The sequence below is a fragment of the Rhinolophus sinicus genome, linkage group LG06 (assembly GCF_036562045.2).
Source record: "Rhinolophus sinicus isolate RSC01 linkage group LG06, ASM3656204v1, whole genome shotgun sequence".
Lineage (NCBI taxonomy): Eukaryota > Metazoa > Chordata > Mammalia > Chiroptera > Rhinolophidae > Rhinolophus > Rhinolophus sinicus.
The window spans coordinates 48,879,058-48,903,558 of NC_133756.1; the positions used below are offsets into that span (position 1 = coordinate 48,879,058).

Sequence of the window (24,501 nt, forward strand, 5' to 3'; positions counted from 1 at the left end):
GTACCTAATGTTTTATAGTTGTTAGAAACCACAAGAAGATATGTATTGTAAGAATCTGATTTTCCTGAGAATGTGTAGAAAAGTCATGCACAGAAAAAGCAAAGGAAGTTTAAGAAGCTTTTTCAAATTATGCTGGAAGCAGTGGGTTCACTTCTCAACCCAAAGAAAAGCTAATTTCAAGTAAATCCACTGGATTCCTTGGATTAGGAAACACTTGTAGATACAAATGTTATGTAAATTGGAAACAGAAGATGGTCATCAATTTCACAAACATATAGAACTACCTTGAACATTTGCTTCAAAGAGAGTTTTAAAAAGTAAAAGTTAAAAAAAAGTGAAAGTTGATCTTTCAGATTTCAGGCTTGACATAATCAGTTTATTAATGATAGTTATCTACCTACTAGCTATCCATTGAATCTGGCCATGTAAGTTTTCATTTTAGACATGATCACAGAAATTTTACATGAAAGAGGGGGTATGTTGGATGAAATAGCCCATCAATTCATCATTAACAATGAAATTATGTTTATGCACATATCATATACTATTATTTATAGGGCTTAGAAGAAGACATTGTACAAGAAAGAAAGAAGTCGTATTCAAAATTGGGGAGCTAAAATATTTGCACGTAAAAAATAATTAGCAAAATAATTAGCAACAGAAGATGATAAAATATTTGTGTTGAATAACTTCTGTAAACAATAAATATAGATTTACAGAAGAGGGAAATATCGATGTTAGAGTAGTCCAGGAGAAAGGGAGTTTGAACTAGATTATAAAAGATAGATAGAATTTATGTAACTAAAGATTATATAATATTGTGAGCAGGCAGAGAATGCTGGGAGCAAAGAAATCAGACAAGAAATATAAGGAGAGAGTTAGCAGATGTTTTTTAGCAATTGACATTATAAACAGAAAGGGCAAAGATATAAGGCAGGAATACAGAACACCTTCAACACAACTGTGCTAATAAAAAATGGCACTGAATAAATTCTACACAGTCTAATTTTGGCTGATGAAGTTGTTCTCATAAAATCCTTCTAAGAATGGAAGAGGGTAAGAATTGGCATAAAGCTTGAGAACATAATGACATTCATCCATCCATCTGACAATTCTTTACTGAATTCCTGCTATATACCAGGAACTTTGTGTTCTAAAAATTGGGGATACATTGATGAAACAGACAGGCAAAGTCTTATTATCATTTTGGTGGGGGAAGATAGACAATAAACAACAACCAAACACAAATGTGTAAAAAAAAAAAGTGGTAAGACTATAGATAGCATTAAATGTCATGAAGGAAATCGAGGAATATGATATAAAGTGATGGATAAAAAGGGTAGTTAGAGAAAACCTGTTAGGAAGGTAACATTTCAGCTAAGATTTGAGGATGAGAAAAAAGCAGCAATAAGAGGAGACAAAGATGATTCTAGAAAGAAGGAACAGAAAGTACAAAGAGCTAGACTTCTTCCAGGATCAAAAACATAAGACACTACTAGTAATTATCTCACTGATGCTTATTTTCATTTGAAACTGAGCAGAACCACAAAGAACCCTATTTGAACTTAGAAGCAAGGTGTGAAATTTGTAGTGATTACCTTATATCCCTCTGCTCCGGGCTCTCCTCTCTCGCCTTGTTCCCCCCTTGGGCCCTACAGAGACCACATGTAAAAACAATCAATTTCACAGCTGGATCGAACTGTTTGTAAGTGCAGATGATACAGTTAGCGTGGAATTTTTTTCCCTAAAAATATAAAACCTACTATATAATCATTTATTTAGTTCCATTAAATAATTTCAAAGGATTGAATCCCAATGACACCAAGAACAATATAAGCACTGAATTATTTAAGGAGAATCTCATGATTTTGCTAGGAATAATATTGAAGAAATGAAGTCCAGTTAAATAATATGAATTTTCAGATGAGTAAAGTATGTTAGACATGATGTCAATATAACTTGTATTTTTACTTAATGTTAAGATGATTGAAAAAGATTGAAGCAGGACCACTCAGACACCTAATTAATTAGAAAAATTAAATTTAATGATCTTTTAAAAGTATCTAAGAGCCAATTCTACTTTACTGTTCTTAATCAGGAATTCTATTGTTTACTCTTTATTCTATAAGATTTTAAATTCTTAAGACATATATTAACCTAGTAAAAGCTACACTTACCAATTTTAATCCTTAAGGTAGAAACTAATAAACTCTCACTTTTAACTTTTCTAATCATTCCTAATATACATTTTTTGATATGAAAAGCTATTTAAGTTATCTAGTCTAAAATGCACTTGAAACACTCAATTATCACAATACCAGGACCTACTATTTGAAAGAAACTCAAATTGAAATTAATTAGTAAAACCATAAAATTTACTATGAACCATTAACTGATAAATTTTAACTACTTCCTATGTGGTAAAGATAACAGACATAATGTAAAGAAAATGATCTCTGACTGTGCTTTAATTATTTAGAATAGTATTGGTTTAAGTTTCACACCTGTCACATGTCTAACAGATAAAAATCACCACTGTTATGTTAGACTTTTAACATAGTTATTAAATTTCAGTGACATTCTTTGATCCAGGCGTACCTGAATCTGAGGAAAACAAACATTGTTATACTCCATTTGCCCATATTTTTCCATTTGCTTTTATATTTTTGCATTATTTCCATGTTTTCCCCCCTCAGAGGTTAAGAGAACCTAGAACATATTTGATAAAGAATCTTAGACATTCTTAATGATAAGGTTGCTTCTCGTTATATGAAATGGCTTGATTGAATCAGAAAAATTGTAGAATCTTTCCTGTCTGTTTCTAAAACAATGTATAATTTTCAACCATCTCCAAAGAGCCAGATCAAAATACCTGGAGTGACTACATATACTGATTCTTCTTCTTTAAGATTCTTTTATCTTATATGATCATATGAAAAATGGAAAATTTAACCAATTCTATTCATTTCTGTGATGTAAAAATTTTTATTTTACCCATTTAACTTACTACAATAGCTACTATTCAAAAACCATGGTTACAGTTACCTAGAAGAGTATATAGATCTTTAAAAAGTATTAGCTATAATAACTGATTTAGATGAGTCTTGAAATCATTTAGTAACAGTGTATAAAGTATTACAAAAAGGATACAGATCAGATTTTAAAAAATACTTTAGAAATAAATCTGAATTTGATGATTAAAGAAATATCTGCCCTAAAATGTCTACAAGTATGTAATTTTTTTATAATCTCTGTGAAAAATTTAATTCTGAGTGTTAGATTTGGAAAGTCACTGTACTCGCATTAAACGTATATATTATGCTAAGGATCTTGACCTGAATATAAACAGTTTTCATATTTAGAGTATGTGACTCCAAATACTGCTCTCCTGCAAGATAACTGTTATAAAACTCTTTGAAAAGATGTGACTGATGTTGTGAATCTATTATAGTAATTGCATTTTATCTTAAAACTTCAAAATAATTGTAGAAAAAGACCTACTGGTTCACCTCGAGGCCCAGGTAGTCCCAGAACTGTGCTATCTTCTCCTGGATAACCCTATAATGAAGATAATGATTTATAAAAACTAAATTCATAAAACAACCTGTAAAATAGGCAGCCTATTCTTTTCTAATATGTTATGAAATATACAATCGGGTTTTATCTTTTTTAAATAGAAAACTTTTACCTACAAAACTTAGCATATGATACTTTATAAACAGTTGCAATTTGTGTATGGTTCTCTTTGGAAGTGTCAATCTGCTCTAATTACATAAAAAGCAACTCACTAATGTTCTCAGAGTCAGGTTTCCAATGATATTACAAATTGAGAGGAGTACTGTTGCAGTTATTCTTAACTAATAAAATATTTTACTATATATAAATGGACCATCGTTAATTATTTAATCTAGAGTCTCACAATCGCTTTCAATAAGTAATTAATTTTACTTTTACAAAGATTTATAGATTGGAAAACACTTTAACATATATTATTTCACCTCAATCTTGAAACAACCTATGGAAGACATTTTAATGATTTATTGAAATTTTTACCCCTTGTTATTTCTGTTTTTTTTCACATAGCATTTGCAATGTTTCCCAACTTGAAAAAAAGTGCTTCTTTTATTCTTTAAAAGTGTTTCCATGAACACTTTCAGAAAGAACACATGAATTCAACGTTTAACTCTAGGATTAAAAAGTCAATATACACACATACCTTTTCTCCTTTAGGTCCTGGCAACCCAGACAGTCCTGGTTGACCTTGGTGGCCCTAACAAAGGACAAGTAAGTAGCCATTCTCCATATCATTTGTACATGCTCTACCTAATACCATCAGGGCCATGCCATTAGATATTGCATTGTTTTGAAAGAAACCTAGGATTCACTCTATAGAGGAGTAAGGCATAAATATGTTAAAAAAGTTTATCAGGGAGATTTCATCTTAATTCGCATATTTGGGAAAACATCTTTATATAAATATTTTCATGCACATATACACTTTCTTATTTCCAATTAGAATTGCTTACTCTGTATCCAGGAATTCCTGGTTCTCCATCAGGTCCCATCAATCCTAAATGCCCCTAGAAAACAAAGTAAATATTAGAGAGAAAACAGACAACTGTTTAAATCATTAAAGTTGTATTCCTATTATTTAAAATTTAGCTTGCTTAAAAAGTATGAAATTCTACCTAGTCTGAAATGGGAAATAAAAAATAACACCTTAACTTTGGTTTTATTTTTCTCCTGAACCACAAAAATACCCCTGCCACCCCCCTTCCACCCCCAATCCCCACACACAAATGTCTCTTTGGTTTACTTCTGGTGTAAACCTCTTTAAACATATTAAGAGAAATACTTTCAGTTGTCAGAATCCTACAGGCTTCTAACAAATTCTTGGAAATGTAGTTTGTGTTTGTTAAAGTTTGTATACACTGAACATTAGAGGGTGAAGCCTCATAATTTTTTATACTGTCACGATGGGGTTAGGAGAAGTTTGTACTCATTGATAGTTTTGGATGCTTTGAGGAAGATTGTTTTAGATCTGGTCCAAGTTGTTAAAATGGAAATGGTTGAAAACTTGTGTGCAATAATCACTTTATGATTCCTCTTATCATCAATATTTTACAGATGAGGAAACTACGTAAATTAAAGACTAGCTAGTAAATGTCTAAACTACTGAAAAGATGGCTCCAACAATTAAAAAGCAAAAATAATGTCCTATCTTTCATAATACGAAGTAGTTTCAACATCAAATCTCCTGTTTGAGTAAATTAAGGCACAGAATAGGTATGTTATATTACACTAACCAGAAATTCTAATCAATGTAATAAGTCAGGATAATAAATAAGAAGTGATATAATTATTTACTTAAAGAACCCATGAGAATCACCTAAATTAATTCAAGTGGGTATAAAGTCAAAATATAAAAATAAATAGATTTCTTACACAGCACCAAAAAGATGTAATGGAAGAAACGATTACATTAAAAATAATAATATCCTTAAGAAATTAACAGTAAACCTAATAAGAAAGGTGCAAAAACAGAAATAAAGGCAATAACAAAACTTTATTGAAGGACATATGAGAAGATATGAGTAAATGGAAAGATATGGTGTTTCTCTATTGAAAGAGTCAATATTAAAGGAACTTGAGCTGATTCTAAAGTTTCCATGAAAGAGGAAATCACTGTAAGAGCTGAGCTTTTCAGAAAAATGAATTATGGAGTATTTGCCCTAACAGATCTCAAAAGATAATGTAATAGCATAATAATCTAAATAATGTGGTATTAACTCAGAAACAGACTAACAGATTGCAAGAAGAAAATAGAGAAAATGGAAACAGACCAATGAATATTTGAGAGTTTAGTATGGTAAGGGTAGCATATCAGAAAAGTGGGAAATTGACTGTTTATTAAATGGTACTGAGACAACTGGCTATCAATTTGAAAAAAAAAAAATTAGTCCTTTACAATTAATATCATAGCAAAAAATTAACTCCATATGCTTTAAGGAGTTAAGGGTAAAAATAAAGGTATAAAAGTATTAGAAGGATATAGAAGAATATTTTTATATACTTTAGATAGTGAAGGCATTTCTAACAAATAAAATAAAATCTAGAACTGTGTAAGACTGAAAAATTTGACTATGTAATAATTAAAAGCTGTATAGCAAAAGATATCATAAACAATATTAAAAAATAAATGACGGAAAGGGAAATATACTTGTAATATATTTTGCAACATAGTTAATAAAATATATTATTTAAAAATATAAGGAGTTATTGCAAATCAGTAAGAAAAAGACAACAACCTAATAGAAAGCATGTAAAGTGCATATGAACAGACAAGTTCCAGAGGAAAAAAATACATATGACTTAGCTGCAATCAGGAAACTGAATGTAGAAAGAAAATGAGATACACTTTTTCATTTACCGGATTAGAAAACATCAAAAGGATTAATATGAAATGAAGTATTGGTAATGGAAGTGGACATTTGAGAAGGTAGTTTGGGAAGATGTATTGAAATTTAAAAGATGAATATTCTTTTTAGAGAACATCAGAAGTAGGAGCCTACTCTGAAGGGAAGAAATACTTAAAACGAGCCTGAGGCAAACTTTCCTCAGACAACAGATGGGTTATGCAATGTTCTCCAGAAGGTCTTGCTGAAAAGTGCAACATTTGTGAAATTTAAATGGGGACTAGGAAATACACAGGCACTTTGTAAATAAGTTTATGAAACAGTGAAAAGACTAATTTGGATAATCTCTTAAACATTTTGCATCTCTCATGTTGTGACTTTCTAAGCAGGTCCAAATATATTAGCAATATAATTTTGCTATTATACGTTCAGAAATATCATGTTATCCTTGTTTCCAACATTATGTAATGTTCATGCAAAAGATGAAATATTATTAGATGCTATGGAGATTTATCACAGCTGGTTAGAAAACTAACCTCTAGATAAGCACGTGGGGTCCAAGCATATAAACAAAACCCATTTTCAAGTAAACTTTATTTTCAAAGCAATTTGTCAGCCATGAAAGCTTCATTTTATACCGATATTAAATCCTGATTTTAAGTGCAAGGCATTTAAACTTTCCTAGTTAGGTTAAGAGTTATAATCTGATATTTTTAAACTTCATTTCATATTTTATTTCCATTTTGAGTTTTTTCCCTTTCCTTTTTCATGTCCAGAAACCACTAAACCATTTAAGTACTGTGGAATGCTTACAATTCTCCACATCCCATGGAGGTAGATTATTTTCAATGGAACTATTGCTTTCTCTGTAAAATTAATCAAGGGACGAAGCTTTAAGGACATGGATACATTTCTTTTCCATCCACAGTGAACTCAGTTCTGGAGACAAATCAAATACTAACCACAGCACCTCTAGTTCCTCTGGCACCCTTAGGACCACTTTCCCCAATTTGTCCAGGAGCACCTCTGCTTCCAATTTCTCCTGTGGGTCCTATTTGTCCTTTATCGCCCTGTCGATGTCATTAATGAGAGAAAAAAGTAAGAAAAAAATTATACTTAGATTAACTAACTATATCATAGACCTGAATGACTCCAGTCGATATTCTGTAAGCAAAATTCTATAAATACTAACTTGCTTTAATTTAATAGTACTACAGATTACCACTGACAATAATATATAATATATCATCACCAGATAGGTTATCTTAAAAATAGAATTAAAGGTAATTTTGGAAAAAGACTTAACAAATATTTTGGCCAAACAAGCAGAGATCTTGTGCTCACGTTGCAATACCAATCACCAAGCTTTTTATTTTGAAATTTATGTACATATATATGTAAGCATGCATATATGTATTTATTATAATCATGAGACAACACAGACTCTATCAAGCTTTTTTCTACAGAGAACTTCAATGCCACAAATATCTGCTTAATGCAAAAAGGCTCTGGTGTGCAGTTCTGTATATTGAGGATCATCACTCCCTGGTTTGGAGGTTGCCTTTAAAAATCTGTGACATTTATATATCATTTCACATCCTCCTGAAAACTAGTTGTCTTCTGTTTACCATTAGGCTGACTGGTCATTCTCTAGCACCAAATTATAGCAGCTCTTAAACATTAAGTGATATAATTCATTTTCAACACACGGGAACAAAACTGTGCTGTTATTCATATTCAAGTATACACAGAGAAAAACTAAACTGTGGTCATTGTCAACCAGAAATTTTTTACTATTCATAATAATTCACCGGCTTTTCCAAGGGAGCATGCCGCTGTAAGGACTTGCAGTGCCCCACTTCTAATGTTGATTTTTGGCATGAAATTATTTATGATGAAAAGAGACTTCAATATTCATGAGCAAGAATGGCAACTAAAATTTACCTCATTCATATTCTTTGTCTTTTATTATCCCTTATACTGTCCCCAAATTATGTGAAAGATGGAGTAGGTATGTATTAGCAAACATGATGAAATCACTAGAATATGGTGTGATTTGAAGCTTTATAAATATGTTCAGAACTGTTATAGTACAATGGGAAAATCATTTCCATATCTCACCAATACTTGAACAAATTACTGACCCCAGATAAAGATGAATTTTAATGATGGTGTGCTAAAATTTTTACAAATATATCACTTTTTAAGTAAAATACAAAAGAATCAAATAAAACATATTCTTGGTTTGTGGTTCTTAGACAATATATGGAAAAAATAAAATCAATCATTAACCTTTGTATTTAAAACAAACACATTAATAACAAACTCAGAAATAATTCTAATCTTGCTCCTTTCTCCTGAACATTTTACTAAAGTTGTTACTAAATAGCACAAATAGTATAGCATTTTCCTTTTCTTTCTTTTCTCATCTATAGTCTACTAAAATTTTTTTGGCAAACAGGAGAAGGAAAGGCAAAGATCTTTTTAGAAAATACAAAATGGGAAATTTGCCTTCAAATAATTAAGGTGATAAGTACACCTAACAGGAATTAAGTATTCAATTATACAAATGTTCTCTTTTAAGGAAAATCTATATTTCTTTATTAGTTTATATCTAGTGCAAATGAAAACATCACAGCGTTATGAAGCTCTGGGCACATCAGAAGAAAGAAAACCAGCATAAGAAGATGAAAAAAAAAATTACCTTTTTTCCTGGACGACCTCTTTGTCCTGGAATTCCCACAGTTCCTTCAGGTCCCTGAATATCCAATATAAAAAGTAAAAAAAAAAAAAAAAAGAAAATTAAAGAAAGTATTAGATGGAATGTTTAAATACTTATATCACATAATCACTGAACACTAAGTGAAAACGAAAGTTACTTTTCTATAATACTATGTTTGTTTAATTATTTCAAAAGATGTCATGATGATTTAATCACAGCTGTTACTAGTGAGTAAAATTCTCATATATAGAGTGGCCAAGATAGACAAAATTAAACAATTCTTTATTATATGAAGAAAATTACTTTTCTGTATACACATTTTAATTAGCGAGAACATAATTAAAGTAAACCCAGATGCATCCATTTCAGCATTTCTATGAGCTACTGTGTGTTCAACATCTTGTTGAATGTATAGGATTACAAAATATATCTAATCATAGTCATGGAGAATCTGAACATCTCATTGGAGTAGAGGATTAAAGAGATATTCTTTGTTCTGTAGGGGAAAAAAGAAAAGGAAATACATGGAGAAAAAGGAGGTAGTCATATTAGACTGTTTAAAACAATATTTTCATTTCAATCTAGTTTGTTGAGACACAAGCAGATTGTAAGTTCAATATATACGTTTTTTTGTTTGTTTGTTTTTTTAGTAAAAAGTGAACAAAATATTTTAGATGTGTGAATTTGCAGGCCAGCAATGGTTAGGCTTAAATGAGGTCCACAGTAAGCCAGGTTGCAAGTTCTAAAATGGCTAATAATTAATCACAGCATTCCTTGCATCAGTTGGAAATGAAAATGGAAATCTCAAACTTGTGTCCCAAATTTTGGCAAACTGGAAAGATGATGTAGACAAGAAATAAATTGTGGTTTACCACTGTGCTACGTAGACTCTTGATAAATATTTGTTGAACGAATACACAGATACCTACGGAAATGACTCATGCCCCATGCTCCTGAGCAAATGCTCTTCTAACCTCAGAAAGTTGCTAAATTTAGAGGCCAGTGTGGTTCAGCTCTATTGCTGTAGTTCTAGCTGCATCCAGAGGTTGAAATGATAGTTACACTAACCTGAGACTTCTTTGTGGCTAATATGAATGTTTTAAAAGAGTCTGATTAACTGTCATAGAGGTCAATAGGGTGAGCTTTTAAAAGTCAGGCTGCTCCAGTTTCATATTCTGGCTGTGTCACCTAACAGCGATATGACCATAGGTACATTATTTAACTTCTAAACGCCTCAATTTTCTGTTACATAAAAGGGGTATAACTTCTTCAATGGGTTACTAAGATTAAATGAGATAATGCATGCAAAGTTTGGAAAGGACTAGACTTATATTCAAGAGTTTAATAGTGGATCTACTTGGAAACTTGCACAGCAAACGTTTGCACATGTTCGAAGAACTCATTATGTGTGAGAAAAGAGGTTGCCTGTATTCTGTGCTGAATTCTTTTTGGGTCATCATTATTAGAGAAGTTCGCAGGGCAGACTGGAAAAGTAGCAATAGTTTTCTACAATGCATATTTTAATAGGTTTCTTCAGTAATTACAGAAGTAAGAATGCTTTTATATAAATGTCACATTGACAGATAATGATTGGCTTGATGTTCAGCCTACTCATAAAATAGAAGAAAGAATTGGGATTTCCCACCGATTTTTTAAAACTTTGTGAGAGTAGCTGTATTGTCTCAGAAGTAACACATCACATCTATTTTTTTTAACAACTTTATTGAGATAAAATTCACGTACCATATTACATACAAATCCATTTAAAGTATACAATTCAAGGGATTTTAGTATATTCACAGTTTTGCAACCACAACCACAATCAATTTTAGAACATTTTGATCATCTCCAAAAGAAACCTTTTACCCATAAGAAATCACTTCCCATTTTATCTCACATCAACTCCCCTAGCTCTAGGCAACCACTAATTTACTTTCTGTCTCTACAGATGTGCCAGTTTGGGACATTTCATATAATATGTGGGCTGCTATCACTGGCTTTTCACTATTGTTTTCAAAGTTCATCAATGTAGCATGCATGTATCAGTATATCATTCCTTTTTATTGTCAAATAATAGTCCATTGTATGGATATACTACATTTATTAATAAACATTCATTAATTCATCAGTTGATGATCATTTGAGTGGCTTCCACTTTTGGGCTGTCATAAATAACGCTGCTATGAACATCCATGTACATGTTTTTGTTTGAACGCTGATTTCCGTTCTCTTGGGTATATACCTAGGAGTAGAATTGCTGGGTCATACTGTCACTCCATGTTGAACATTCTGAGAAACTGGCAAACTGATTTGCAAAGTGGATACACCATTTTATATCCCACCAGTGATGTATAAGTGTCCCAATGTCTTTACATTCTCATCAGCACTTGTTATTTTCTGGTGTGTGTGTGTGTGTTTGTGTGTGTGTATTTTATAACCATCCTAGTGGATGTGCGGTGGCATTTCATTGTGTTTTTATTTGCAATTTTCTTACAGTGAATGATGTTGAGCATTTTTTCATGTGTTTATTGGCTAACTGTACATCTCCTCTGGAGAAATATCTGTTTAAATACTTTGCTCCTTTTTCAGTTGGGTTATTTGTCTTTCCATTATTGAGTTGTAAGAGTTCTTTATATATTCTGGATAGAAATCCTTTCCTATATAAGATCTGCAAATACTTCCCCCCATTCCATGGGTGTCTTTTCACTGTCTTGATGGTGTTCTTTGAAGCATAAGACTATTGAATTTAATGAAGTACAATTTATCGCATTTTTTCTTTTGTCACTTGTACTTCTAGTGTTATCTAAGAAAATTTTGCATAAACCAAGGTCATGAAGATTTATTGCTATGTCTTCTTCCAAGAGTTTAATAGTATTAGCTCTTACATTTAGGTCTATGACCCATTTTGAGTTAATTTTTATGTGTAGTGTAAGGAAGGGTCCAACTTACTCTTGTACACGTGGGAATCCAGTTGCTATAGCACTATTCATTGAAAAGACTGTTCTTTCCCTCATTGAATTGTCTGGGTAATAATATGCTTTTGTAATTCAAATTTATTTAGTTCTGTTTATTTCCTGGAATTTATTTTATCCCTTGAGATAGTCAACAACACCAGATATTATTAAACAAAGCTTAATACCTTGAAAAGTTATAGAGTGATTCCCATCAAAGACTGTGTCCTCTCCTGCTTGAAACCTTTCAATGGGTTCTCACTACACTTTGACTAAAACTCATACTTCTTACTATGGTTTAAAAGGTCCTCCATAATCTGTTTCTTATCAATTTTTTCAAGCTCATCTCAAACAATTTTTCACTATTTATTATGATACAGCTGTAATAACTTCCTTTTAGTTTTACAAAAATACCTAGATCTTTCTCATGTCCTTGCAATTCCATCTACCTTGAAGGATCTCCCAAAGTTCTCTGCATAACTGGTACCTTTTCATTCTTCAGGTCTCAACTTAATCCTCCCTTACCCATGGAAGCCTTCCTTCACTGCTGCCCTAGTGGAAATAGGCTTCTCTACCTTTAACTAGTTGGCTTCCCTTCCCTTGACCAGTTATTCTTTTTCATCACCCTGTTTATTTCCGTCATTGCATTTATCACAACCTGCACTGATCTGGTCTATTGTCAATTTTCTTCACAATATTATAAAATCCGAGATCAGGATCTTGCTAATCTCATTCCCCTTGGTATTCCCCATGCTTAACGAGTTCTTGTTTTGTATAAGATACTCATAAATTTTGTTGAATGAATAAACAAATGCATTTAATGGACTCACAGTCTACCGTGTTTCCCTGAAAATAAGACCTAGCTGGACAATCAGCTCTAATGTGTCTTTTGGAGCAAAAATTAATATAAGACCCGGTATAATATAATATAATATAATATAATATAATATAATATAATATAATATAATATTATTGTAATATAATATAATATTATTGTAATATAATATAATATAATATAATATAATATAATATAATATAATATAATATAATATAATATGATATAAGGCTATAAAAATTAGAAACATCTAAGCTAATGTTTTTTTAAAGCTATAGAATCTTTTCTTCCAAAGAAAGCCTATATAGAAGCGACTATATTAAGCATATATTCAAGGATCTTTTAGGACTCAAGTAGGAACAGAAGGAACAGGAGCCCACTCAGCATCCCCCCGACACAATTATCTTGGGAGGTTCTGCATAGCTCCAACCCCTGTATTATATGTAAAGTGTAAACTGTAAACTGAGAAACCAAAGAATGACTCAGCTAACAATGTACAGCTCTTTGGTGGTAAAGCAGGGGTATGAACAATTCTTGCAAAATAGTCATTGCAGGATTCTTTCTATTTCTGAGTTACTTTATGGCACAACTGTTCAGAACAAACAAGCCTAAGACCAAAGTCATAAGAATCTTTCATAATATAAATATTTAGGTTACCTTTAATTCCTTAATGCCATTGACCCCATATTTCCAAACTGATTATTTTTCAGGGGTTCCAAGGAAATAGCCTCAGAAAGAAGAGTCAAGAGTCACGTATACCTTATTATTCTTTTCTAAGTGTTGACATTCCTTTCATCTTTCTGAATTCACTTTTAAGATACTATTTAAAAAGCTTCTTTAAAAAGGGTGCTCTATTTTGTTTCATCTGCCCTTAAAATAGTCACCTCTACCTAAAATCATGCCAACATAAACAGATAGGGAAAAATCACATTTCGGTAAACATAATCAAGTTTTGTCCTAAAGGAATAAAACAAGACAATTTCATTTTTATACATTCAATTTTGGAGTCTATGGCTTCACATATATTTAGATCTTCAAAACCACAGTGATGGATTTTTTTTTTTTTAAGAAATGGATGACAGACCATAAGTCAGGCAGATGTGTTTTCTCAGATGCTTCCAAACTCTTTTCTCTTATAGAGTTCTGCATTAGGCAACTGAACATTTTAGCACAGAATACAAGCATAAAATACACTTTTTTTTCCTTCTGTTCAAAGACGTCTGCATTTTGTTTTTGAGAATTTGTTGCTGATGCTTCCTTTACTTTATTTTTCAACCCAGGTCTCATTTCCCAATCTTCTAGAAAGTAAGAAGAGTATCTCTTTAAAAAATTTCAATTTCTTTTTCTCACTTTCTTGTTTAATTTTTAAGCATTTAAAGTAGTATGTTTGCGACACTGCCTAAGGAAGAATATTTAAAAGTGCAAAAATAAATCCAACATCAGGCTGTCTGATTAAGCAATAGTTCCTTGGATCATAAAATTCTTTTGGAAAAAACATGCTATGGTATTTTTACTGAGTTTATGAGCTGAAAGGCATTTAAAATTCCAAGGAGAACAACAAAAAGAATAAAAAAGAAACACACATGTGTTGTTACTAAAAAAAGACACCAAAGATGTGTACAAGGCTGAATCGTTCCTGGGAAAAATTATAAAGCAGATGAAATCTGTGTTTATCATTTTTCCATGCCTTATTTTCAGCCCCTTTTTCATCTCTGCTCTGCATATCACCAGCTGTCACGCTGCATCATCCCTACCTGGGACTTCTGGCTCTGTTATCCTACGGCATGATTAGGCCTTTCTTTTCCTTAGTTGTGTTCCACTCCCCACCAATTTTAGATTTCTGCTAGGAAACTAGGCTAGTTGACTGAAAAAAAAAAAAATCCATGAGAAAGTGCTAATAATTGTTAATGAATTTCTTGTATAAAAACAAATTTGATAAAAATTCTCAGGAAGATAATCATACTTTCTTGGCACTTGTTACTTGGCTTCTCTGTGAGTTTTCTAAAAACCCTGATGAATTTTCTAAAAAAGATAAAAACAATCAAGAGCCCTGGAAAGGCAAAATAGAAGCCCAACGCTGGTTACCTCATGGAAAAGTGTGACTTAAAAACACAAAACTCAGGAGTAAAGGAACTACAGCCAGCTCTGCCATCTGCTATGTTATTATGTATAAGCCTGTTAGTCTTCTCAGAGTCTCTGTTTTGTCAGTTGTAAAATGGGGAATAATAAAGCATCTATAGAATATTGGAAGGATTCTGTGACAGAATATAAGTGAAATTATATTGCTCAGTGTCTGGATCAATGGTGTTTAAGGTGATTTTGGTGGGGGAGACTCCCTCGTGCTTGGGTTTGTTGTAGTGGAACACCCATCACAAGACTGGGAGGGCAAGACAGAGGAGAAATGGACACTTTATCACTTCTGTAAAACTGAGGGGAAAATACTCAATTTACCATGGCTCAAAATCAAGTGACCCTTCTGGTTCATCCTCAACTTTCAAATACCACTTTGAAATATGCTGGTACAATGATCTAGTGTTTTGAGGAAGGGGCCACAGAGCATCCTTTTAATTGTTGCAGAAGGAATTATAATCACTGGTAAATGATATGAATGGTGAGCTGGCCAATCTTTCTTTGTGGTGTTTGCTGTATTCCTCCAGATAGAGCTTCCTCTTAGTTCTCAGAACCTAATTGAGATAATTAGGGCAGGGAGCATCACTGATAGACATTCAACGATCTGATGTTAGAAGCCAGAGGAAGAGAAATACACAAAAAAGTGTAAAGACTACAAATTTGGTAAATGACTACTTTGTCTCCCAGTCGGCTTGCATGATTGGTTTACTAATGATCACTTCCTCAGCCTTTACTAAGCCACATGTAGAAATCTGAAGCACGAAAGTACTGGACACTGGTTTATAGGAGGCGTAAAGTCAGAGCCTCTACTTTTGAAGACCTGTGATCTCTCTGGGGGAAAGAGACCTACAGGTTTTAACGTTAACTTACAATCTTTAAAAGGCTGAATAACACTGACAGGGTCAAAAGAAAAGAAAGATCATTTTCTGGTAGGGTCATAAGTGATGACTCCTAAGGTATGAGAATATCTTTAAAGTCAAGAAGTCTTAGAGAAATAGATAGAGAATAATCTTGAGGAGAACTCATGTTTAAAGATATGAGATAAGGAAGAGGAAAGAGTAAAGAAAAACAGGAAAACGACCAGTGAGGCCGTATCTGGAAGAATGCAATGAATATCATAAACGAAGCATTTAAGCAAGATAGAAGCTATTCTTATTATTTGTTTACATCTTCCATTTGCCCCGAGAATTTGTTCACTATAACACTTACAATTTCATCTGAAGTAATATTACAATCGAAGATCAGATATTGATAAATTAAATTATGCTTGCAAGATTTCTTATTTCATCCTGGAGCTAGGATGTTACTCTAGAGGAATAATGTCAGTTCTATGAATACAAATCAGAAATATTCAATAAAACTGAGTTTAAAATAACACAAAATATTCCCCTTCCAATGCTTTATGACAGAATTTCCGTCACTGAGATGATATCACCAGAATAGTGACATAAGTCATTCCTGACTTCAACCTCTCTCTCACCCCTGCTGGAAAAAGGCCAAGTAGCAACTATCCATAAACAAGACACCACTGTGAAAATTCCAGAACTTAAGGTAAGTCTGAAGCACCTCAATGAAGCACAGAGACCGAGAAGGACCACATCAAAAGGGCAAAAGGAGAGGTTTTACTGACTGCATTGTCCTTCCCCCAGGCTAGCACAGCACCACGCTGAGTGGGCATCCTGGGCCTATCATTTCTCCCGTGGAAAACAGAGAACCCAAAGTAGATAATCAGCTCCTCCAGCAATGTAGGATGCTTCCAGTGTGGCCCATTCAGATCTCAGTTCATGAGGATCACTGGGGGAAATCTGGGAACACTACCACAGGGGATCAGATAGAGACAGAGAAGGGAGGTGGGGATCACAGTAACTAGCGCTGGATCTTGGTAGATAGCATTTCCGTTTGTTGTGGCACCTGAGCAGAGATCATAGCCAGTGAGTCTGCCCATCTGTAGAGCTGAGCCGGTGGCCCTGTCTGGTCAGGGAGCATGGTAGGCAGTTCTGTATGATTTAGAACCCCAGCCAAAGAGTCAGAATTGCTGTGGAGTCCGTTCTATGGCCCTGCTGGGCAGGGAAGCAAATTTGCAACCCTGTCCAACTGTCAGGCATAGAAGCCTGTCCTGCTTGATCAGGATATCAGTCCAGAGAAATTGGGCAGCTGTGGAACCAATACTACAGCCCTATGCAGGCAGAGAGCCAAGCTATCAGCCTTTATTAACTGTTGAGCATAACCTCTGGCCCCTTTTAACCAGGGTACCTGAATAGTTATCCTGGGTAGCTTGGAGTCCAGCCTACGGTACTACCCAGTCATGGAGCCCAGCCACCAGCCCTACCCAGCAGCAGAGTTTAGCCTACAACTCTGTCCAATTGCTAAACATAGGGAGCCCAACCAGTAACCCTGTCCAATTGTAGAGCATAGCCTGTGGCCCTGACCAACAAAGGAACCTAGAAAATGACCCCACCTAACCACTGAACATAGTCTCTAGCCCCACTCAACTGCGATATATAGCTGGAGGCCCCACTTGACTCCTGAGCCTGGCAAATGACCTCACCCAACATAGGAGTATAGCTAGTGACTTGACTGATCATGAACTACAGCCTGTAACTCTGCTCCAATTTGGGGCACAGTTTGAACTTCTGTCCAACTGTGAAGCCATGCTTGTGGCTCCACCTGAAACTGGAGTCCAGCCAGTGGCACCGTTCAGTTAGGGAGCACAAAAGGAGGACCTGCCCAATCACAGAGTCCAACTAGTGACACTGCTTTGCCAGGCAATACCCCCTGAGAACTCACCCTACCAGAAGTAACAGCAGAGCCCAGCTAGGGCCTCCACCTGGCCACAGAGTGCAGCCAGCACCCCAACCCAGTTAGGGTGCATATTCAGTGGCCCCTCTAGAATATGGAGCTCAGCCAGCAGGCCAACTCAACTGCAGAGACCAGCTAGTGCCAACCCTATCCATGCCTCAGAACTTGGGCAGGACCTTGCCCAACTGGAGACCCCAATAGCAAGCTCTACCTGCCTCAAAATGCTACCAGCTGACCCATCCACTATTCAAAGCTAAGCAGACTGGTGAAGATCTTTCCTTGCCAAAACAAACCTGTAATGTCTGGAAGAAGAGTCTGCTTATCCAAATGTGCAAATACCAAAGTAAGGATACAAGGATTATAAAGAATCAGGTAAATAAGACAATACCAAAGGAAAGTAATAAAGCTTCCTTTATTACTCCTATACTAATAACTGACACTAAAGAAATGGAACTCTATGATCTGTCTGACAATTCAGAATAATCCTCTTAAAGAAGTTCAGCGAACTTCAAGAGCACACAGACAACTAAATAAAACTAGGAGAGTAATGCATGAACAAAGTGAGAAATTCAACAAAGAAATAGAAACCATAAGAAAATAAAACAAAAATCCTAAAGATGAACAATAAAATGACTGAACTGAAGACTACAATAGAGAGCTTCAACAATGGATTTGAATAAGCAGAAGAAAACAATCAGTGAACTAGAAAGATAACCCATTTGAAGTTATCCAAAGGAGCAAAAAGCAAAACGCAAAAAAAAAAAAAAAAAAAAAAAAAAAGGAAAAAGAGTGAAGAAAACCTATTGTACGTATGGGATAGCACCAAATGAAACAATATATGATATATGCATTGTGGGACTACCAGAAGGTGAAGAGAAAGAGAAAGGGGCAGAAAGTCTAATTAAAGATGTAACTGCTGGGGTGGCTGGTTACCACTGAGCAGTGGTTGGAGCGCAGTGCTCATAACACGGTTTGATTCCCACATGGGCCAGTGAGCTGTGACCTCCATTGAAAACAATGACTTGACATGGAGCTGATGGGTCCTGGAAAAACATACTGTTTTCCAATATCCTTCACCCCCCCCCCCCCCAAAAAAAAAAAGATATAATGGCTGAAAATGTCCCAAACTTGGGGGTTGAAATAGACGTCAAGATTCTTGAGGCCCAAAGGACCCCAAATAAGTTGAACTTGAGATGGGTTACTTTGAGACACACTATAAAAATTGTCAAAAGTCAAAGACAAAGACAATTTTGAAAGCAGCAAGAGAAAAGTTACTCGTCACATACAAGAGAGCCCCCCCCCCATAAAATTATAAGTAGATTTCTCAGCAGAAACTTTGCATTCCCAGAGACAGTGGAATATCTTCAAAATATTGGAAAAAGAACAAAAACAAAAACACCCCAAACCAAAAACTGTTAATCGAGACTACTATACCTAGCAAAGCTGTCCTTCAGAAATGAAATGATAGACTTTCTCAAGTGAACAAAAACTGAAGAGTGTATCACCACCACACCTGCCTTACAAGAAATGCTAAAGGACATTTTTCAAGCTGAAATAAAAGGAAGTAACGAAAGTCATGAAAACGTATGAATGTGTAAAATTCACCAGTAAAGATAAATACATATTCAAAGCCATATTCTCTAATATTCAATGGTGGTATGTAAATCACAACTCTAGTTCAAAAGTTAAAAAACAAAGGTATTAAAAATAACTATAACTACAATAATTAGTTACTGGATACATAACATGAAAAGAAGTAAACTGTAACATCGATAACCTAAAATGTGAATGGGGGAGAGGAAGAAGTAAAGATATAAAGTTTCATGCTATCAAAGTTGTTACCAACTTAAACTAGGATGTTTTAAGATATTTTATGGGAGTCACCAAGGAAAATACATGTAGTAGATACACAAAACTATAATAAAGGATTCAAAACATACTGTTACAAAAATTTATAAAGTAGAAAAAAAGAAGGCAGCAAGTGAGGAAGCAAGGAAGAAACAATCTACAAAACAGTCAGTAAATAATTAAAATGACAATAGGAAGCCCTAACTCATCAATAATTATTTTAATTGTAAATGAATTAAATTCTCCAATCAAAAGTCATAGAATGGATGAATGGACAAAATAATAAGACCCAACTACATGCTGCCTACAAAAGGCTCACTTAAGTTTTAAGGATATACAAAGACTGAGAGTGAAGGTATGGAAAGAAATATTTCAAGCAAAATAAAGCAGGGGTAGATATACATATCAGACAAAATATACTTTAAGCTAAAAATAGTCACAAGAGACAAAGAAGGTCATTATATAATGACAAAGGGTCAATTAATGAATAATGTATACTAATTGTAAATATTTATACACCAAACATTGGCATACCTAACTATATAAAGCAAATATTAACAGAAATAAAAGGAGAAATGAACACCAATGCAATAATACTTGGAAACTTTAATACCCCTCTCTAGGATGGCCGTATTATCCACTAAGACAGAGAATCAACAAGGAAACAGTGAATTGGAACAACACAATAGACCAAACTAACCTAACAGACATATTCCATCAAACAGCAGTAGAATGCATATTCTTATCAAGTCCACACAGAACATTTTTGAGGATAGATCATATATAGGGCCACAACACAAGCTTCAACAAATTCAAGAATATACAAATTATATCAAGTATCTTTTCTGAGCACAGTGGTTTGAAACCAAAAATCAATAACAGGATGAAACCTGGGAAAACTCACAAATATATGAAAATTTAAAAAAATATATATGCCTAAACAACCAATGGATCAAAGAAGAAATCAAAAGGGAAATAAAAAAATATCTTGCGACAAAAATGAAACACAACATACAAAACCTTTGAGATGCACCAAAGCAGTTCTAAGGAGGAAGTTCATAGTTATAAATGCCTATATCAAAAAGGGGAAAAAATCTCAAATAAACAACCTTACTTTACACCTCAGGAAGTAGGAAAAGAAGAACAAACTAAGGCCAAAGTTAGCAGAAGTAAGAAAATGATAAAGATTAGAAAAGAAATAGATGAAATAGAGAATAAGAAAACAACAGAAAAGATGAACAAAACTAAGAACTGGATTTTTGAAATGATAAACACAATTGACAAACCTTTAGCTAGACTCACCAAGAAAAGAGAGGGCTCAAATAAAGTCAGAAATGAAAGAAGAAGCCATTATAAATGATACCACAGAAAGACAAAGAATCATAGGAGTCTACTATATACAATTATCTGCCAATAAATTGAACAACCTAGAAGAAATGGATAAATTTCTGGAATCCTACTAACTACAAAGACTGAATCATAAAGAAATAGAAAATCTAAATAGACCAAAAATGAGTAAGGAGATTGAATCAGTAATGAGGAAATTCTGAAAAAGACAAATCCAGTTTCACTGATCAATTCTACCAAACATTTAAAGAAGACTTAATGCTAATCTTTGAAAATTTTGAATACACCCAAGGTTATTTTATGAGCTCAGCACTACCTTGATACCAACACCAGCCAAGGATGCCACAGGGGGAAAAATAATGCAGGCCAATAACACTGATAATAGATGCAAAAATCTTCAACAAAATATGAGCAGACCAAATTCAACAATAGAGTTAACCCCTGAAAAATATAGGTTTGAACTGCACAGGTTCATTTATATGTGGATTTTTCCCCCCAATAATTTCAGCCTTCTGTATCCCTGAGCTTTGCATCTGTGGATTCAACCAATGGTGGACCCACGGTTGGAAATCCACAGATGCAAAGGGCCAACTCTGCATTGTTCTATGCCATTTTATATAAGGGACTAGAGTATCCACATGTTTTGGTATCTGCGTGGGGAAGGGCGGGGGCTGGAACCAATACCCTGTAGATACTGAGCGACTGTAGTTAAGTTTTGGGGGAGTCAAAAGTTATACATGGATTTTCAACTGTGCAAGGGGTTGGCACCCATAACCTCCACATCGTTCAAGTGTCAATTGTACATTAAAAGGATCAGACACCATGAACCAGTGGGATTTATTTCAGGGATGCAAGGATAATTCAACATCTGCAAATTAATCATTGTGATAAACCACTGTCATAAAATTAAAGCTAAAAACCATATAATCATCTCAAATAGATGCATAAAAAGCATTTAACGAAATTCAGTGAAGTTTCATGATAAAAATTCTCAACACTTGGGTAGGAATAAACATATTGTAACATGGTAAAACCATAGATGACAAATCCACAGCTAACATCATACTCAAAAGTGAAAGGTTGAAAGCTTTTCTTCTAAGATCAGGAGGAACAAGACAAGGGTGCCCACTCTCACCACTCCTATTCAAAATAGTACTAGAAGTCCTAGACAGAGCAATTAGGCATGAAAAAGATATAAAAGGCATCCGAATCAGTAAGAGAGAAGTAACTGTCTGTGTCTGCAGATCACATGATCTTAATATATAGAAAACCTTAATGACTCCACCAAAAAAACTATTAGAATTAATAAATTATTTCAGTAAAGCTGCAGGACAAAAACAATCAACCTACAGAACCCTGTCACATTTCCACACACTGAGAATGAATTATCTGAAAAAGAAACAAAACAACCCCACTTAGAATAGCATAAAAAACAATACTTAGGGATAAATATAACCAAGAAGGGGAAATATCTGTACACTGAAAACTATAAGATATTGATGAAAGAAATGGAATATGACACAAATAAATGGAAACAAATATGTTCATAGATAAAGAATTAATAGTGCTAAAATGTCCATACTACCCAAAGTTATCTGTAGATTCAGTATAATCCCGATCAAGACTCCAATAGCAGTTTTTATAGAAATAGAAAAAAAACCCTAAAATTTGCATGGAACCACAAAAGACCCAAAAAAGCCAAAATAATCTTGAGAAAGAAAAACAAAGCTGGAAGCATCACATTTCCTAATTTCAAACTATATTAATACCAAACAGTATTAATCAAAACAGTTTGATACTGCATTAAAACAGACATATAGACCAATGGAAAAGAATCAAGAACCCAGAAATAAACTCATGCATATATGGTTAACTAATATTTGAAAAAAAAATATGGCATATGTATATATATGTATGTGTGTGTGTATATATATATATATATATATATATATATACACACACACATATATATATATACACATGCACATATAAACACACACATATATGTATATGTATATATGTGTATATATGTATATGGTTTATATATACAATGGAATATTGTTCAGCCATACAAAGAAGGAAATTCAGCCATTTGCAACAATATGGATGGACCTTGAAGATATTATGCTTTGTGAAATAAGTCAGACAGAGAAAGACAAATAATGTATGATCTCATGTATATATGTCATCTAAAAACTCTGAACTCATAGAAACAGAGTGTACAAACTTCAGTTATAAGATGAATAAGTTATGGGGATCTAATGTAAAGCATTGTGACTATACTTAAAATACTGTATTGAATACTTGAAAGTAGCTAAGAGAGAAAATCTTAAAAATTCCCACCACATACACAAAAAAGGTAACTATGTTAGGCGGTGGATGTGTTAACTAACCTTATTATGGTAATCATTTAGCAATATATACATATATCAAATCAACACCTTATACACCTTACACTTATATGTTATATGTCAATTATATCTCAATAAAGGATTTAAAAAAAGAAATAAATGGCTTGTGTGACACATGGAAAAAGTGTCTATCCTCCTTGGATATTAGGCAGGCTAGTAATCACTCCCTGGTTTGTCTCTCTCTCAAGCCACGGTTCCACACCTCCAATTACCAAGAGGACATACAAGGGGGTCAGAATGTGTGTGTGTGTGTGTGTGTGTGTGTGTGTGTGTGTGTGTGTGTGGACACACATGGGGTCTGAGTTCACTGAGTATTTGAAAATGAACCCAGTGGTACTCACCAGAGTGCCCCTTAGACCTGGTCTTCCCAAGGGCCCTGAAGTCCCTGGTAAGCCCATCTCTCCTTTTTCTCCATCCTCTCCAGGAAGTCCCCTTCCTCCTGGGTTCCCCTGTAACCCAGTAAAAATGTTTAAGAAAGGAAAAGCAGTGAAACAATTATACCATACAATAAACAGATTTTTGTTTAGAACATAAACATAGTTATATATAACATTTTAAAGACTTCACAAAAACATTTACTTTATACATAATGTTAAAAGCATAATTTACCTTTAATCCATCTTTTCCTTGGAGACCTTCTTCTCCAGGAGCTCCTGGTTCACCCTATTTTGTAGCAGAAACAATAAGGCTTATTATTTTGCGAAATAATTTTCTTTTTTGTTTTGCCCCTGGTATTTATAGAAAGTAGCAGGTTCATGTATATTTCTTCCTACTTTATTTATAAGGAATATTTGACAGTATAATAAGCATGATTTAATTTTTCTGGCATAGCTCTAAATATGATTTTTAAAGAGTCATACTGTTATAAATTCAAATACAAGATGGTCCCCAAATAGCCATAACTTTTAGATAATAAAAGATAACATATATTCCTTTGGTAGCTCTGGAAATTTATATAGTTAGACCTGTGTTTTTGAGTTGGAGGACTGTTAAACAGTGTATCTTACAAAATTATAGTAGCTTGCTGTACTAAATTGACATG

General features: G+C 33.8%; 1 protein-coding gene across 7 annotated transcripts in view; it reads right to left on the reverse strand.

Annotated features, from left to right (window-relative positions):
• COL24A1 (collagen type XXIV alpha 1 chain) overlaps positions 1-24,501 on the reverse strand; it is a 308,258-nt gene that overhangs the window by 72,189 nt on the left and 211,568 nt on the right. For all 7 annotated transcript variants that reach the window (XM_074335081.1, XM_074335082.1, XM_019751779.2 and 4 more), the window contains 8 exons: positions 24,069-24,122; positions 23,801-23,908; positions 9,121-9,174; positions 7,379-7,486; positions 4,527-4,580; positions 4,217-4,270; positions 3,502-3,558; positions 1,599-1,652 (listed from right to left, as the gene is read on the reverse strand). In XM_074335081.1, the coding sequence (XP_074191182.1) occupies positions 1,599-1,652; positions 3,502-3,558; positions 4,217-4,270; positions 4,527-4,580; positions 7,379-7,486; positions 9,121-9,174; positions 23,801-23,908; positions 24,069-24,122 (543 nt within the window). The remainder of the gene's footprint in view (positions 1-1,598; positions 1,653-3,501; positions 3,559-4,216; positions 4,271-4,526; positions 4,581-7,378; positions 7,487-9,120; positions 9,175-23,800; positions 23,909-24,068; positions 24,123-24,501) is intronic.